Here is a 14447-nt window from a genome sequence, read left to right on the forward strand (position 1 = left end):
GGACCCATTGTACTCTCTGCCCCCACCCACTGCCCATTTAATAAATGATCTCCTCATGTCACATTTCCAGAAGTCCTTGTTCTAGACTGATAAGCATCCATCACATGCCAGGTTCCACACTAAGAGGCTCCCATTATACATTCCACCTGGGGGTGGCCTACATGGCAGAGAAGACTGACAAACCAGAGTGGGATTTTGCCAAGGATGAAGCATCAAGCACAGTTGGTCTGTAGGACGTGAGCAACGTGCCCGGCTAGTGCAGGGCCCCCTCCATAGAGCAGGGACAGCTAGAATGGCTAAGTTAAAGCCACAGGTCACATTCTGCCACCTTGCTGCACATCTAGGGAAAGTCTTTGTTGATGGCATGGCAACAACCTTTCTCTGCTGTTTGTGGTGTGCTTGTGGGTATCTGACCAGCGCTGGAGACTCCCCGCTTAGCTCAAAAGCAAAAAGCACGAAGAGAAATTAATCACAGGCATGAGTTTATTGAAACCAGTCCAGGGATTGCCACATTACAGCTGGAAACTGACTCATATGGTTGGCAAGGGGTCTAGTCCCAAAGCAACTTGGGTTCAAAGAATGTACATGATTCTGGTGCTGAACAGCACACCTGACCTGTGGGTATACCTCTGGTTGTGGAGGGAGGCAGGCCCCTTATCCTATTGGCCACACAACAGCCTTCATTTCTCTACTGCTGTATTTGAAGGTATCAGTTCAGGGCCCAGCCTGCCTGTGGTGCATGGGGGAAATGATTACCAAAGGCATTAGGAGCGGTGAGCCTGGATGGAGAGCTGCATATGGCCCTAAGAATCCCATTTCAACTAAAGAAAGATTTGAGATGACGTGACCATCTCTCACCAGTAAGGTACAGAATACCCACATAACTGGATAGTGGTGATTTCTCAGAGAATGGAGGGAGGCAGGGTCAGGACAGGCCTGAGAGGTCTCTTCAGAGAAGAAGGATGGGAAGGTTCCCATGATGCAAGAGCTGGGAGAGGTTTTATTTAAACAGGAAGGTCCCTTTTAGTTAAGAAAGAGCTGTCACAAGAAGCCAGCTTTTCAAAGGTTCTGAGCTCCTGCTGACTCTGGGTGGAGTTGCGAAGGATAAGCACCTCTTAAAAAAAATCAGGTCCAGGGTGTTTTAAAGAAGACCCATGTCTGCATGGCAAAAGGAGCCATTATCATAAAAGGGCCAACATGAGATGTACCCAGGCCAACCCCTGGCCTTTTACTGAGGCCCACATGTGCTGTGTAGACCTTAAGGGCACAGAGAAAGTTGAAATACTGACTGTGCCCAGGATGAAGCAATTAATAATGCTGAAAACTTTGACAGCATGTGGAACCAGCATCATGGTGGGAAAGGTTAACATGCAGATGCTTCCAGTCATGTCTCCACTGCTCCATCTGCCCCAGGCTTCCTTTTTGCCTATAATGAGTCAATTATTTGGGGGCAAGAATTATCTGCTAAAGTTCTCTATAAGGGCTGGGGATACATATGATGCTGTATAAATAATTCGCTGTTCCAGGGTGTGGAGAGAGGGGCTGAATCCCAACAAAACACTATAACAACAGCCCATTAAATCCAAGTAGATCTGCTGGTTGCGGGGGGCTCTGTCACTCCTTGAATTTCCACTCTTGCCGGCACATAGGACAGTGCTGCTGGACTTGCTGTGAATTCAGCCACTTGAGAATGCAGTGCATGTGGAAGCAGTGGGAGCACTGCCCCCACACCAGGGGGCAGTCATCTCCAGGCACCTTACCTACAAAGAGACAAAATTTATGAGGAGAGAAGGGAGCACCTGGGCTGAAATACTGCACAGGGCAAGGGGCCTGGGTTACTCACAGTCTGGGCAACAGCCATTAAAGGCCATCCGGCAGATGCCACAGTTCTCATCATTGGCCACCCAGAGCCAAGAGGCTACCCCATTCCAGCTCTTTATCTTCACCTTCATCCTGGCCAGCTGTGTGTGTCAGAGTCAAGTCAGCACCTGGCAGGAGAAGCAGTTGCTCAGATTGAGTTTAATTTCTAATCCTTTGGTTTCCCAGCTGAAACAGCTCATGTCCCCAGGGGCAATGCAGCCTCCTTTGGCTACCAGCATTGCTTCCTCCCCATGGCAGTTCAGAATGGGATGTGGATGGGCTGTTCCCTCCCCCACAGCTCAGTGGTTACTAGTGAACCTCTATCCTCAGGAGCCTCTCATCCCAGATCCTCTCTCCTAGTTCACAAACACCCATTTAGTGACCTTGCCCCATCACGGGGCATACCAGGATCAGCACCCCCCACTTTTCAGATCAGGAAACTGAGTAACAGTGAGAGGAAGGAATTTGGTCAAGGTCACGCAACTGGTCTGACTGCCAGTTCCATGGCAGGAGAAGTAGGAGCCTAGGCCTGAGCCCCCTGCCCTTATACTCCAGGCTTCCTCGCAGCACTGCTGGAAGGACCTGGGCACCTTAGTCTTTCCATGGGACAGAATGAAAATGGATCCCAGCAACTCCTATTAGCATGTCACGTGATTGCTTCCTGCCAGGATCAGGGCTGAGAGGCCTCCCCGCACCCCCAGGGAAAGCGGCTAACACGCACCTAACGGGGTCCCCCAGAGCTAGGGTGACCAGACGTCCTGATTTTATTGGGACTGTCCCGATATTTGCTTATTTGTCCTGCGTCCCGACCTACCGCCAGCTTTTTTTTTTGTTGCCCCCCTGCGTACCGATATTTCACCTGTGTGATCTAGTCATGAAGTCACCCTACCCAGAGCTCAGCACGACCCGGAACCCCGGCAAGCAGAGGGAGCACCCTCCCCCTCGGGATCTCTCCGGCCCCGCCCCCGGGAGCCCCTCCCCCTCGGGATCTCTCCGGCCCCGCCCCTGGGAGCCCCTCCCCCTTGGGATCTCTCTGGCCCCGCCCCCTCGGGATCTCTCCGGCCCCGCCCCCTGGGAGCCTCTCCCCCTTGGGATCTCTCTGGCCCCACCCCCTCGGGATCTCTCTGGCCCCGCCCCCGGGAGTCCCTCCCCCTCGGGATCTCTCCGGCCCCGCCCCTGGGAGCCCCTCCCCCTCGGGATCTCTCCGGCCCCGCCCCCTCGGGAGCTCTCTGGCCCCGCCCCCTCGGGAATCTCTCCGCCCCCGCGAGCCCCTCCCCCTCAGGATCTCTCCGGCCCCGCCCCCTGGAGCCCCTCCCCCTCGGGATCTCTCCGGCCCCGCCCCCGCGGGACCCCTTGCCCCAGGATCCCGGCAGCCCCACCCCAGAGACGACACGACGGTCCCCAGCTCACACGCTCGGGCCGGCGGGAATCTCAATGGCCGCGTACCGGAAGTCCCGCCCCCGGCAAGACGTGCACCCCTCCCCCCCGCCTCGGCCCTATAGAGCAGGGCGTACAGCACCTGCGCTCTCATTTGAAGGCCTGGCCCGCCCCTTCCGCTTCCGGCGTCGGCGCAGCGCGGCCGGAAGTGCAGGCCCCGGAGCGGAGCCGCCATCATGGCCGACAAGATGGACATGTCCCTGGACGATATCATCAAGCTGAACCGCAGCCAGCGGGGGGCCGGTCGCGCCGGGGGCGGCCGCGGAGGCCGGGGCCGAGGAGGCGCCGCCCGCGGAGGGGGGCCCGGCCGGGGCAGTGTTGGCGTCGGGCGAGCAGGAGGCGGCGGCCCCCTGCGGAACAGGCCGATCATGGCCCGAGGCGGCGGCAGGAACCGGCCCGCGCCCTACAGCCGGGTACGGAGCGAGGCGGGCGGGGGCGGCCGGCCGAGGCCCCGTAGCCGGGGGGGCGCCGCAGACTGACGTGTGGGAGCAACAGGCGCGAGGGGGCTGGGGCTTGATCCTGGGGACCGAGCGGGGCAACTGGCTCTCGAGCCGGCTGCGCCAGCAAGGAGGCGGGCCCGGCCGGAGGCCCTTTGTCTCTCCCCGCAGCGGGCAGCGTCTCGTGGCTGAGCAGTGAGGTGGGGCGAGCGGGCTCAGGGTCTCGGGAGGACTAGTCAGACCCCTGTGGGGTGGCGGGATCCCGGGCAGGGGGCTTGGACACAGATGCTCAGTGAGAATATTTGTTCTGTTTCAGCCAAAGCAACTCCCCGAAAAGTGGCAGCATGACCTGTTTGACAGCGGCTTTGGGGCTGGGGCAGGCGTGGAAACCGGGGGGAAGCTCCTGGTTTCTAATCTAGACTTTGGTGTGTCGGATGCAGATATCCAGGTAAGAAAGCCCCCCCCCCACCCCCTCCAAGTGTTGGAAAAGCCGCAAAGGAGACACTTTGAGGTAATTGGCTTGGGCATTTTGGATTAATGTTACATTTTCTGAGGTCTGTGGACCCTTCCTCATGGAATGACACAGGGATCTCTAAGGCAGTTAACTTTGGACTCTTTTTATTGTTGCAGTCACCACTTCAGACTGACAGTTTTAGTACTGTCTGATGTGACTGGAATGCAAAAAAAAGTATTTTGTTCCTCTGTAGTTCGTTTAATATATAATAAATGACTGAGCAAAGGTGTCTGTGTGGGAAGGCTATGATGTTTGGGTCTGAAAATTTAATGTAACTTGCCCAAAATCTGAGACATGCAGATCCCAGTAAATGCATTAGTAGAATGCTTTACAAGGTTGCTTTTTTTTTTTTATTCTCTCCTAACTGCGAGAGAGAGAGAGCTTTCTGTCTCCCCACTCCTGCTTTTCTCCCAGTTCTGAACTCATATGCTGCTAGACAAAACGTACTGGCTTGTGGGGGTCCCTAATCAATTGCGGTGGGAACATGCTTTTGGGGAGAAGGAATATAGCAAAAAGCATATGAGTTATGCACTGCTCTACTCTGTGTAACTCCCATGATATTGTAAAGGAGCCAAGATCTCACAGCTGAAATATGTGAGCCCTTGTGTTTGTCATTTGCTCTACCCAACTTCCTCGAGGCATATGGAAAGACTCTTAAGGCTAGTCTTCACTGACCATTGAAAAATACATCCTAAGTATTTTGTTAGCCTAATACAACTAAAATGCAGGCTCACGGGTTTGAAGGCTAGCTCCCCCCTAGTTATCTACGCCCAGATTCTCGAACGTAGTTAGGCCACTAAATTTCATTGACTTCAGTGGAATTTAGGAGCAGAAATAGCTTTGAGGATCTGGGCCCTAGTTGTTTGTTAAAATGACATCAGATATGCTAACCCACATCTTAGGAGCGTTAGAGGTTTTTTCAAACATGATAAACAAGTTACCTGCCTTCAGATTGGCAGGCCCTGATGAAATATATCCTCCAATACTTGAGGAACTGGCTGAAGCGATCTCGGAGCCATTAGCGATTATCTTTGAGAACTCTGGGAGGATGAGAGACATCCCAGAGGACTGGAAAAAGGCAAATTATAGTACCTAGCTATAAAAAGGGGTATAAGGACAGTCCAGAGAATTATGGATCAGTCAGCTTAATTTGGGAACCCAGAAAGACAATGGAGCAACAACGGAGTAACCGGCAACATGGGTTTGTCAACAAATCATGTCAAACCAACTTAATTTCCTTTGACAGAGTAACAAGCCTTGTGGATAGGGCTGAAGCAGTAGGTGTGATATATCTCAACTTTAATAAGACTTTTGATACCGTCTCACATGACCTTGTCAAAAGCAAACAAGGGAAATAAGGCCTAGATGAACCTACTATAAGGTGGGTGCACAAATGGTTGGTAAACCATACTCAGAGAGTAGTTAGCAGTGGTTCACAGTCAAGCTGGAAAAGCATTGAGTGGAGTCCTGCAAGGACCATCCTGGGTCTGGTTCTATTCAATATCTTCATAAATTATTTGGATAATGGCATAGAGAATACTCTTACAAAGTTTGAAAAGACGTATTGGAGCATGAGCTTTCGTGGGTGAATACCCGCTTCTTCGGATGCATGATCGAAAGCTCATGCTCCAATATGTCTGTTAGTCTATAAGGTGCCACAGGACTCTTTGCTGCTTTTACAGATCCAGACTAACACGGCTACCCCTTTGAAATTTGTGGATGATACCAGGTTGGGAAAGGTTGCAATTGCTTTGGAGAACAGGATTAGAATACAAAATGATCTTGACCAACTGGAGAAATGCTCTGAAATAAATAGGATGAAATTCAACAAGGACAAATGCAAAGTACTCCACTTAGGAATGAATAATCAGTTGCATACATACAAAATGGGAAATGGCTGCCTAGGAGGGAGTACTACAGAAAAAGGTCTGGGGGTTATAATGGATCACAAACTAAATATGCATCAACAGTGTAATACTGTTGCAAAAAAAAGCAAACATCACTTGAGTATGTGGTAGGAGTGTTGTAAGCAAGACATGAGCTAATTCTTCCACTCAGCACTGATAAGGCCTCAACTGGAGTACTGTGTCCACTTCTGGGCACCACACTTTGGAGAAAGCCCAGAGAACAACAAAATGATTAAAGGTCTAGAAAACATGACCTAGGAGGAAAGATTGAAAAAACTGGATTTGTTTAATTTGGATAAGAGAAGACACAGGAGCAGGGCATGATAACAGTGTTCAAGTATGTTAAAAGGTTGTTATAAAGAGGAGGAGGATGAATTGTTCTGCTTATCCCCAGAGGACAGGACAAGAAATAATGGGCTTAAAATGTAGCAAAGGAGATTTAGGTTAGACATTGGGAAAAATTTCATAACTGTAAGGGAAGTTAAGCACTGGAACAAGCAAAGGAGCAAGCAATTTTCAAGTGATCCAACCCCTGTCACTTGCTCCAAGCTTCTGGCAGTCAGAGGCTAGGGACACCCGGAGTATGGGCTAGCATCCCTGAGCATCTTGGCTAATAGCCATTGATGGACCTCTGCTCCATGAACTCACCAGTTTTTTTTTTTTTTGAAGCTTGTTATAGTTTTGGCCTTCGCAGCATCCCCAACAATGAGTTCCACAGGTTGACTGCGCTTTGCATGAATAAAAACTTTGTTTGTTTTAAACCTGTTGTCCATTAATTTCAGTGGGTGGCTCCTGGCTCTTATGTTATGTGAAGGAGTAAATAACACTTCCTTATTCGCTTTCTCCACACCAGTCATGATTGTATAGAACTCAATCGTATCCCTCCTCCGTCTTCTCTTTTCCAAGCTGAAAAGTCCCAGTCTTATTAATCTCTCCTCATATGGAAGCTGATCCATACTCCTAAACGTTTTTGTTGCCCTTCTCTGTACCCTTTCAAATTCCAATAGCTCTATTTTGAGATGGGGTGACCAGAGCTGCTTGCAGTATTCAAGGTGTGGGCGTACCATGACTTTATATAGAGGCATTATGATATTTTCTGTCTTATTATCTATCCCTTTCCTAAAGCTTCCTAACATTCTCATAGCTTTTTTTTTGACTGCCACTGCACATTCAGTGGATGTTTTCAGAGAATTATCCACAATGACTCCAAGATCTTTCTTAAGTGGTAACAGCTAATTTAGACCCCATCATTTTGAATGTGTAGTTGGGATTGTTTTCCAATGTGCATTACTTTGCATTTATCAACATTGAATTTCATCTGCCATTTTGTTGTGCAGTCACCCAGTTTTGTGAGATCCCTTTGTAACTCTTCGCAGTCAGCTTTGGACTTAACTATCTTGAGTAATTTTGTATTGTCTTCAAATTTTGCCACCTCACTGTTTACCCCTTTTTCCAGATAATTTCTGAATACGTTGAACAGCACTGGTCCCAGTACAGTGACACTGCTATTTCTCGCTCTCCATTCTGAAAACTGACCATTTATTTCTACCTTTTGTTTCTATTTTTTAACCAGTTACTGATCCATGAGAGGACTTTCCCTCTTATCCCACAACTGCTTACTTTCCTTAAGAGCCTTTGCTGAAGGACTTTGACAAAGACTTTCTGAAAGTCTAAGTACACTCTTTCCACTGGATCACCCTTGTCCACATGTATGTTGGCCCCCTCAAAGAATTTACCTTTAGTCCAGGGCCATTAAGTTTTCTTCTGGAGCAACTTCTTGTATGACTTTGAGTTTCCTCCTTTCATAGATGTTTTTTTTTCTGGGCTACCAATGTTTACAATTTTAACAGCTATAAACCTCAGAGTTGGAGAAGCTGCCAGCCCTTGTTCTTTCCTGCCTGGTGCTGCTGTGAGATAGATGTTTTGGCAGCAGTTTGGTTAGTGGTAACAGCTCCCCTCTCTCTGTTGCACAGGAGCTCTTTGCAGAGTTTGGGACTTTGAAGAAGGCAGCGGTGCATTATGATCGGTCTGGACGCAGTTTAGGGACAGCAGATGTGCATTTTGAAAGAAAGGCAGATGCTCTGAAAGCTATGAAGCAGTACAATGGAGTCCCCCTGGATGGTGAGTCTGTTTGGCTGTTTTCACAGGACATTTCGCTTGCTGGGTGGAGGACTCTAGATACAAGTGTCATGTGTATACAGATTAATTATTACTTTCTATCTTTTAGGGCGCCCTATGAACATTCAGCTGGTTACATCACAGATAGACACACAGCGGAGACCAGCACAGAGGTGAGACGCTTTTGTTTGATATGGGCCTGTGCAACTGGCCTGTTGCACCTGATTAGCTTGGCCACTGAATTTGCATTTCTTTGTGGCTGTTGGGGTTGACTAGAGTGTACTGTGCCTGTAATACAGCTCTTCCTATGCTTCACAGTGTAATCAGAGGAGGCATGACCAGAAACCGTGGTGGTTCAGGAGGATTTGGTGGTGGAGGTGGCAACAGGCGAGGTAACCGTGGTGGGAACCGAGGGAGAGGCAGAGGGGCTGGAAGAAGTTCCAAACAGCAGCTCTCTGCAGAAGAACTAGATGCACAGTTGGATGCTTATAATGCCAGGGTAAGTGTGGATGCTCAATCAGTCCTTATCTGGAAATGGAAGGGTTAGCTCTCAATGGCTGCACAGAAAAGGATGGAGTATTTATCATAACACGGAACCAAAAAATCCTCCTTGAGGCTAAGCAGTTCCTGTAGTTAACTTAATTCCCCCAAATGTTCCACCAACTGCTCTTACTCATGACTGAGAAACCGCCATCTCTGGGGTGGGAACATTCTGCAATATCCAGGACCACAGTTTTTCAAACAGGCTAGGTGTCCACTTGGGCCAGCCTCTCACATGTAATTGCACACTGCACGTTGCACATCCTGGGAACATGGGAATGAACACAAAACTGCACATCTAACTTATTTGAAAATATGTATTCAGCATCTTATGGGTGAGTGAAGGGTGGGGAAATTAACAAGCCTGCGTTGGTGTTGCTCTTGTGATGAGGGGTGATGGGGAATAGTTGTATTTATAGGTGGTACCTCCAGTGCCCATTGCCCTGTGCACCAGTAATAAAGAATCTGTAATAGAAACAGAGGCAAACCAACCAGACTAGTCTGTTGAGGTTGTTAGGGAAAGTGGGAGCAGGATGGGGCTGTTGTCAAGGGAGGAAGCAGGACCCATGTATAAACCAGCTGATATAATTAATAAATCCAAAGGCTGCATAGCTTAAATTTGCTAAAGAGCAGGTGGTGAAGTGTCTGGGGGGAGAAATACCCATTGGCTGAGCCATATGAAATACCTCCTGGCCTAAGGTAGTTGGGTGACAAAGTTACAGTACCATTGACCATTTAAAAATCCAGTCATGGATAACTGGAGTGTGCCTGAAGATTGAAGGGAGCAGATTTGGCTGTTTAGCAGAATCGGAAAGTGTTCCTCTCTGCTACTGTCCCGTAAGACTCACTCACCACTGGTAAAATAATGGAAGAAATGTAATTAGAAAATCACTCAATATCTAGAAGATGAAGCAGCAATAAGGAATATTGTGGGCTTATAAAGGGAAAATCTTGATAGGCAAACTTGACTGCTTTCTCTGATAGAACTACAAAAATAGAGGGAAATGCAGTAGGCATGGTCTCATGGGATTTTAATAAAGAATTGAAAAGCCTCATAAATCTCAGTTGGAAAACTTGGCTTGGAAACTGGCTCAAATCAAAAACAAGGGATCACAAACAGAGTAGGCAGTTATGAGGGGGCATTTCTGGTGATTGATCCAGGTTGGGACCCAGTGTTGCTGAAACTTTCCCAATGATACTGAAATAAGACAATGAGGGAAAATGATTAGAACCATGACTGAAGGGTGAATGGGCAGGAGTCTGGCAACATGACCAATACTATTTTGGGCTTGCCTATGCAAAACTGTCAAATTAAAGGCCAGGTTTATGCTCCAAAGCAGTGGTTCTCAACCTATATACCATTGTGGGCCGCATTCACACAATATATATACTATCGGTATAGCCCTGAGGATGTCACATGAGCCGCAACTGTGTGCTGATTGGGCCACAAGCAGCCCACATGTTGAGAACTACTGCTTCAAAGTTGTCAGGCAGGTGTGATGAAGTGTGATCGCTGACTGAGTTATACCAGCAGCACTTTTGCCAACATAGCTTATTTTGCTCAGGGGCAGGAATCAGCTAAATTGTCAAAAGTGCCATTTTGCCAATATAGGCTGCAACCCAGTAGGAGTGTTTAGCCAGTACAGAACAGACCTGGCCAAAGTGGGGAGGTGATAGGTGGGATCCAGTGTGTTCCATAGAATATCCTGAATGGAATGAATTTGTTTCAGCATTGGCTTTAGAATCTGAGTTATTTTACAGAAATAATTATTTCTTATCCTGGTTGCAAAGAAGATACTAAATTGTGAACTGGATGCTCATTGATGCAGTGATGTCTACTTGAGTCTGCAGATGGTCTGAAAAAATAACATTGAAAGGCATGAGCTGTCCTAGTCATCTCAAACTATCTCTGAACCCTAACCACCGTTTAAATGTCAACTTTGTACTGCTGATCACTGCAGCAAAAACATGTACCTATCATATGCTGATCTCAGTTCCTCCCAGGCATCCTTGGGGTGTTAAGAGTTCCACCTGCACCTTACCCAGCTGCCAAAACAAGATTCTCCTTCAATTTCTGTAGGCTGTTATGTAAGGTCACCACAAAAAACTGCAGCACATTGAAAACTGGTAGTATTAACATACATACAGCACAGGACCTACCATATTCACTATTCATTTTTCATAATTTAGGAAGATCCTACATTTGAGAGTATACCCCACAGCTTACCAATTAAACTAGAAGAAATAGGATGAAATTAGAGGTGACTGGGGAGAAGGAGCGCCTTAGGCAGAATAACAGAAAAAAAACATTGACAGTGAGACATATTAAACTGTAGAATCCGCTCCCTGGGTGAAGTAGTGGCATTTAAAGGGGGTCTTTTAGAATTAGGCTGGACAAACCACTAGAAAATATACAGGAGAGAGGGAAACAAAGGTCTTGTCTGTAATAGAAATGGACATGGATTTAATGTAATTAATTTTAAAATGTACCAAGTTAATTTGGTACAAATCTCATGCATTTAAACCAGTTTGCTATGTTCCACTGGCTTCACAAGAGAATATTAAATTGATCTAGTTAAAATGGTGCACTTTTTCTAATATAGAAAGGCTTAATTCCATCTGATAGACCTATATTTTAACAGTAAAGTTTCTGTGAGACCCATGGAAAGCTTTTTCTTCCTGTTCTGTCTTGCAGCACTGTGAATAACAGAGCTTCTCTCTTCTTCTAGATGGACACCAGTTAAAGCAGTGAGCACATCCCCTGCATGGAAAGGACTCCAGACATCTCATTCCATGCTCTCCGGAGGGAGGGGTGTATGACTGTGGCCACTAATATCAAGGATGGAATTTGTTTTACTTTTATGTTTGGAATAGGTTTTAAACTCATGTAAAGGTTTTTTTTTAATTCTGAAACAGATCTGTTTTGTACCGAGTTATTTTTGGGATAAATTTTACTGGTTGCCTGTTGGGCTGAGGTGGTTTTTTCACCTTTGCCGTAATAAAATAGAAATGTGTCTAGAGCTGTAAACGTCTGCTTCGTGTTGCAGCTGGAGTCCAGGGATGGAGCCTGGCCTGGGGCTGCAGGAATGTGAATATGGTGGGTAGGGATCAGGGAAATTGGTATGCAGGTCCATTTCTAAATGTTGGTGTCAAGTCACTCTCCTCTGAGGAAGGGGGGGTTGCTGTTCTGCCTCAGATCTTCCCTGTCCCCACAGTGTCAGTGGTGGCCTGTTAACTGTGCACACCCAACTTCCCTGTGCTGAGTAGAGCCTGTGGGTAGCTGCACAATCAAATACTGCTCTATTTAAACATCTGCCTGAAATGAAATGAAGACTCACTCCAGTGTAACGAGTTAATAAAAGGTGCACAAACCTCCTTGCTGGTCTCTGGGAGGAGGTGAAATTCTTGTTGAAGTTGTTTTGTATTTAACACTTGGTTCCAAAGTTCAGTGCTGGTCCCACCTCTTCAGTATTTTTACTGTAAACAGTTGCTGTGCAAATTCAGTGACTCTAAAATGCCAAGTAAAGATTTAGTCTTTCAACTATCAATTCCCTATTGAATTATTTCTATAAATGGCTTTGGTGTCTGATTAAAAAAACTTCTAGCAAAAAGAATCTAGAGGTCATAATCTTCAGTTTGTACTCATTACTAATCTACTGGCAGCTGGGCCTGGGAAAGAGCTACCTTCAAGTTCTTTTTGGGAGATAGCAGCAAAGGAAACCTCAGCTTGTATATGTCTAAAAACAAACCTGGCTGATAAGGTACAGGACACCTCTTCTACCTTCCCAGTAGAGTTCATATTGGAGAAGAATGCTAAACCTAGAAATCAGGAGAAAGCAAATCATGAGCACTTTGTTTGGACTTAAGTGTTCATGCCTATAGGCCCAACATGTGATCATTAAGTGACAAACTATGAGGACTTTTCTAGACTTGCAAGGTTAGAGATGAGAATTTCTGCATTATTGGGGGGCGGGGGTGTGTGTGTGTCAGGTATGGGAAGTGGTATCACTATTGTTCATGTACTCCACAGCTTAAAATAAGCAATGAGAGTTAAGTTTTCAGCATGGAAAAGTTGAGTGTGCCCTAGGTGTGAGATCGAGATCCCCACCCCAAATTACATCATTTTAAAAAGTCAGCTCATCTATGTTATAGATAGTAGTGAAGGTATGATATCACTAGATTGTACTCAGGCATAGGTACCCAGGTTTACCAAGCCTGCCTCTAAGCATCCACGCTGCAAAATTGCATGACTCAGACCTGTGCAGCTGCATCCATACTGGTGCTTCAGTTTGGATTTGGCACTAGGATTTCTGCAAATGTATTCCAGGGTACTTAGTGTCTGATGACCCACTCTAGGAATTGTTTTGCAATATATTGTGGAATAACTTGGGCCTGTCTCTTGGGCCTCTGTGCAGAGCCTACCAGCATACTTAATGGAGGCACTTCCAGCTCTGCATGCTCTTCTGTTGTCTGTTTCAGCTGGTGCTAAGGGATGTATGCAGCACAGACAGATGAGCTATTCCTGCTTGTGGCTGTGCTGTTAGTGCACCAGGATGCAGGTAGAGGCTATGGGACACAAAGGAGGACATTTTATCAGGGGTTGCTGGGCTGTGGAAAGTAGTGGTGCATCTTGGAGGGGTCATGCATATTGGATGACAGAGTGGAGACAGCTGATGCTTGCTAAATCATTGTAGATTCCCCAACATGCTGCAGGCCAACTAGCACAGAGAGGTAGGATATCATCATCATGGAGACCTGGGATGAGCAACAGTGACTGTAGATTAACTTCTACATGAGGAAGATCTTCATGGAGCTGGGTACCTATATCCCCAGCCAGGTAAGCCCAGGTTCAAAACACATATAAGACCAGCTATAAGGGTTGTGTAAGGACAGTAGGGCTAAAACCTGGGTAAGAGCTTGGCTGAGCCTGTGTTTAAGACACCCTGAGACAAGGATCAGAGGGGTAGCCATGTTAGTCTGGATCTGTAAAAAGCAACAGAGTCTCCTTTGGCACTTCATAGACTAACAGGTGTATTGGAGCATAAGCTTTCGTGGGTGAATGCCCACTTGGTCAGACCCATGAAACAAGGATGGGGAAGTAGGAACTGGCCAGCTCACTGCATGGGACAGACACTCCGTCAGACAAAGTGAGCTGAAAAGGGGTAGGCTCAGTGCATCCTCACAGGCATATAATGCTGGCAAAGGGCAAACATCCCACCAAGCTGAACCTCCTGAGGTTTCCAGCAGGGGACAAAGGTATTCTGGAGCTTCCCTATGCCTGAAGAGCACAGGGGAATACTGACCCCTGCTTCCCCTCAGAAGAGGGGCTTTGGGATCCCCTTTCACCCTCTCAAGGAGACTATGGCAATTCACCCCGCACTGATCCCCCCTGTGAGCAGGGACTACTCCCTCCCCCAAGATGGAAGGTAGATGTGCTCCTCACAGGCCCTTAGCTACCCACTTCCCTTCAACTCTCCCGGGGCAATGGGGAGGTTGGGAGCAGGGTGAGCTGCCTCTCAGCCATGCCCCCTCGCTGACCCTTTCTAAACCAGCACGGGAAAGTCAACACAAAGACATGAAAGGGGAATTTTAGAAGGCGAAAGGCGGCAGCTGCAAACGAGCCCGAACGAGGAC

General features: G+C 47.5%; 2 protein-coding genes across 5 annotated transcripts; one reads left to right on the forward strand and one right to left on the reverse strand.

Moving 5' to 3' along the window:
* Window positions 1-465: 465 nt before the first annotated feature.
* ANAPC11 (anaphase promoting complex subunit 11) lies at window positions 466-3336 on the reverse strand. Of its 4 annotated transcripts, none has more exons than XM_054047162.1 (3): window positions 3271-3336; window positions 1844-1988; window positions 466-1760 (listed from the first exon to the last, which is right to left on the reverse strand). In XM_054047162.1, exons 2-3 carry the CDS (start codon window positions 1950-1952, stop codon window positions 1615-1617), a joined length of 255 nt encoding a protein of 84 aa, XP_053903137.1. In that variant the 5' UTR covers window positions 1953-1988; window positions 3271-3336; the 3' UTR covers window positions 466-1614. The 4 variants fall into 4 exon arrangements, with proteins under 4 accessions (XP_053903137.1, XP_053903136.1, XP_053903138.1 ...); XM_054047161.1 differs by having other exon boundaries at window positions 3240-3317; XM_054047163.1 differs by lacking the exon at window positions 3271-3336 and adding an exon at window positions 2709-2776.
* Window positions 3337-3440: 104 nt separating this feature from the next.
* Window positions 3441-12357, forward strand: ALYREF (Aly/REF export factor). Its single transcript, XM_054047720.1, has 6 exons — window positions 3441-3710; window positions 4051-4182; window positions 8129-8276; window positions 8383-8446; window positions 8592-8772; window positions 11543-12357. Exons 1-6 carry the CDS (start codon window positions 3474-3476, stop codon window positions 11555-11557), a joined length of 777 nt encoding a protein of 258 aa, XP_053903695.1. The 5' UTR covers window positions 3441-3473; the 3' UTR covers window positions 11558-12357.
* Window positions 12358-14447: the final 2090 nt, after the last annotated feature.

The sequence above is a fragment of the Malaclemys terrapin genome, chromosome 13, assembly GCF_027887155.1.
Source record: "Malaclemys terrapin pileata isolate rMalTer1 chromosome 13, rMalTer1.hap1, whole genome shotgun sequence".
In the NCBI taxonomy this organism is placed as follows: domain Eukaryota; kingdom Metazoa; phylum Chordata; order Testudines; family Emydidae; genus Malaclemys; species Malaclemys terrapin.

Coding starts and splice junctions, on each gene's coding strand:
- ANAPC11 (XM_054047162.1), bottom strand. CDS start 1,952: ATGAAGGTGAAGATAAAGAGCTGGAATGGGGTAGCCTCTTGGCTCTGG. Junction 1,761..1,843: donor TAATGGCTGTTGCCCAGACT/GTGAGTAACCCA, acceptor GTCTCTTTGTAG/GTAAGGTGCCTGGAGATGAC.
- ALYREF (XM_054047720.1), top strand. CDS start 3,474: ATGGCCGACAAGATGGACATGTCCCTGGACGATATCATCAAGCTGAAC. Junction 4,183..8,128: donor TGTCGGATGCAGATATCCAG/GTAAGAAAGCCC, acceptor TCTGTTGCACAG/GAGCTCTTTGCAGAGTTTGG. Junction 8,277..8,382: donor CAATGGAGTCCCCCTGGATG/GTGAGTCTGTTT, acceptor TCTATCTTTTAG/GGCGCCCTATGAACATTCAG.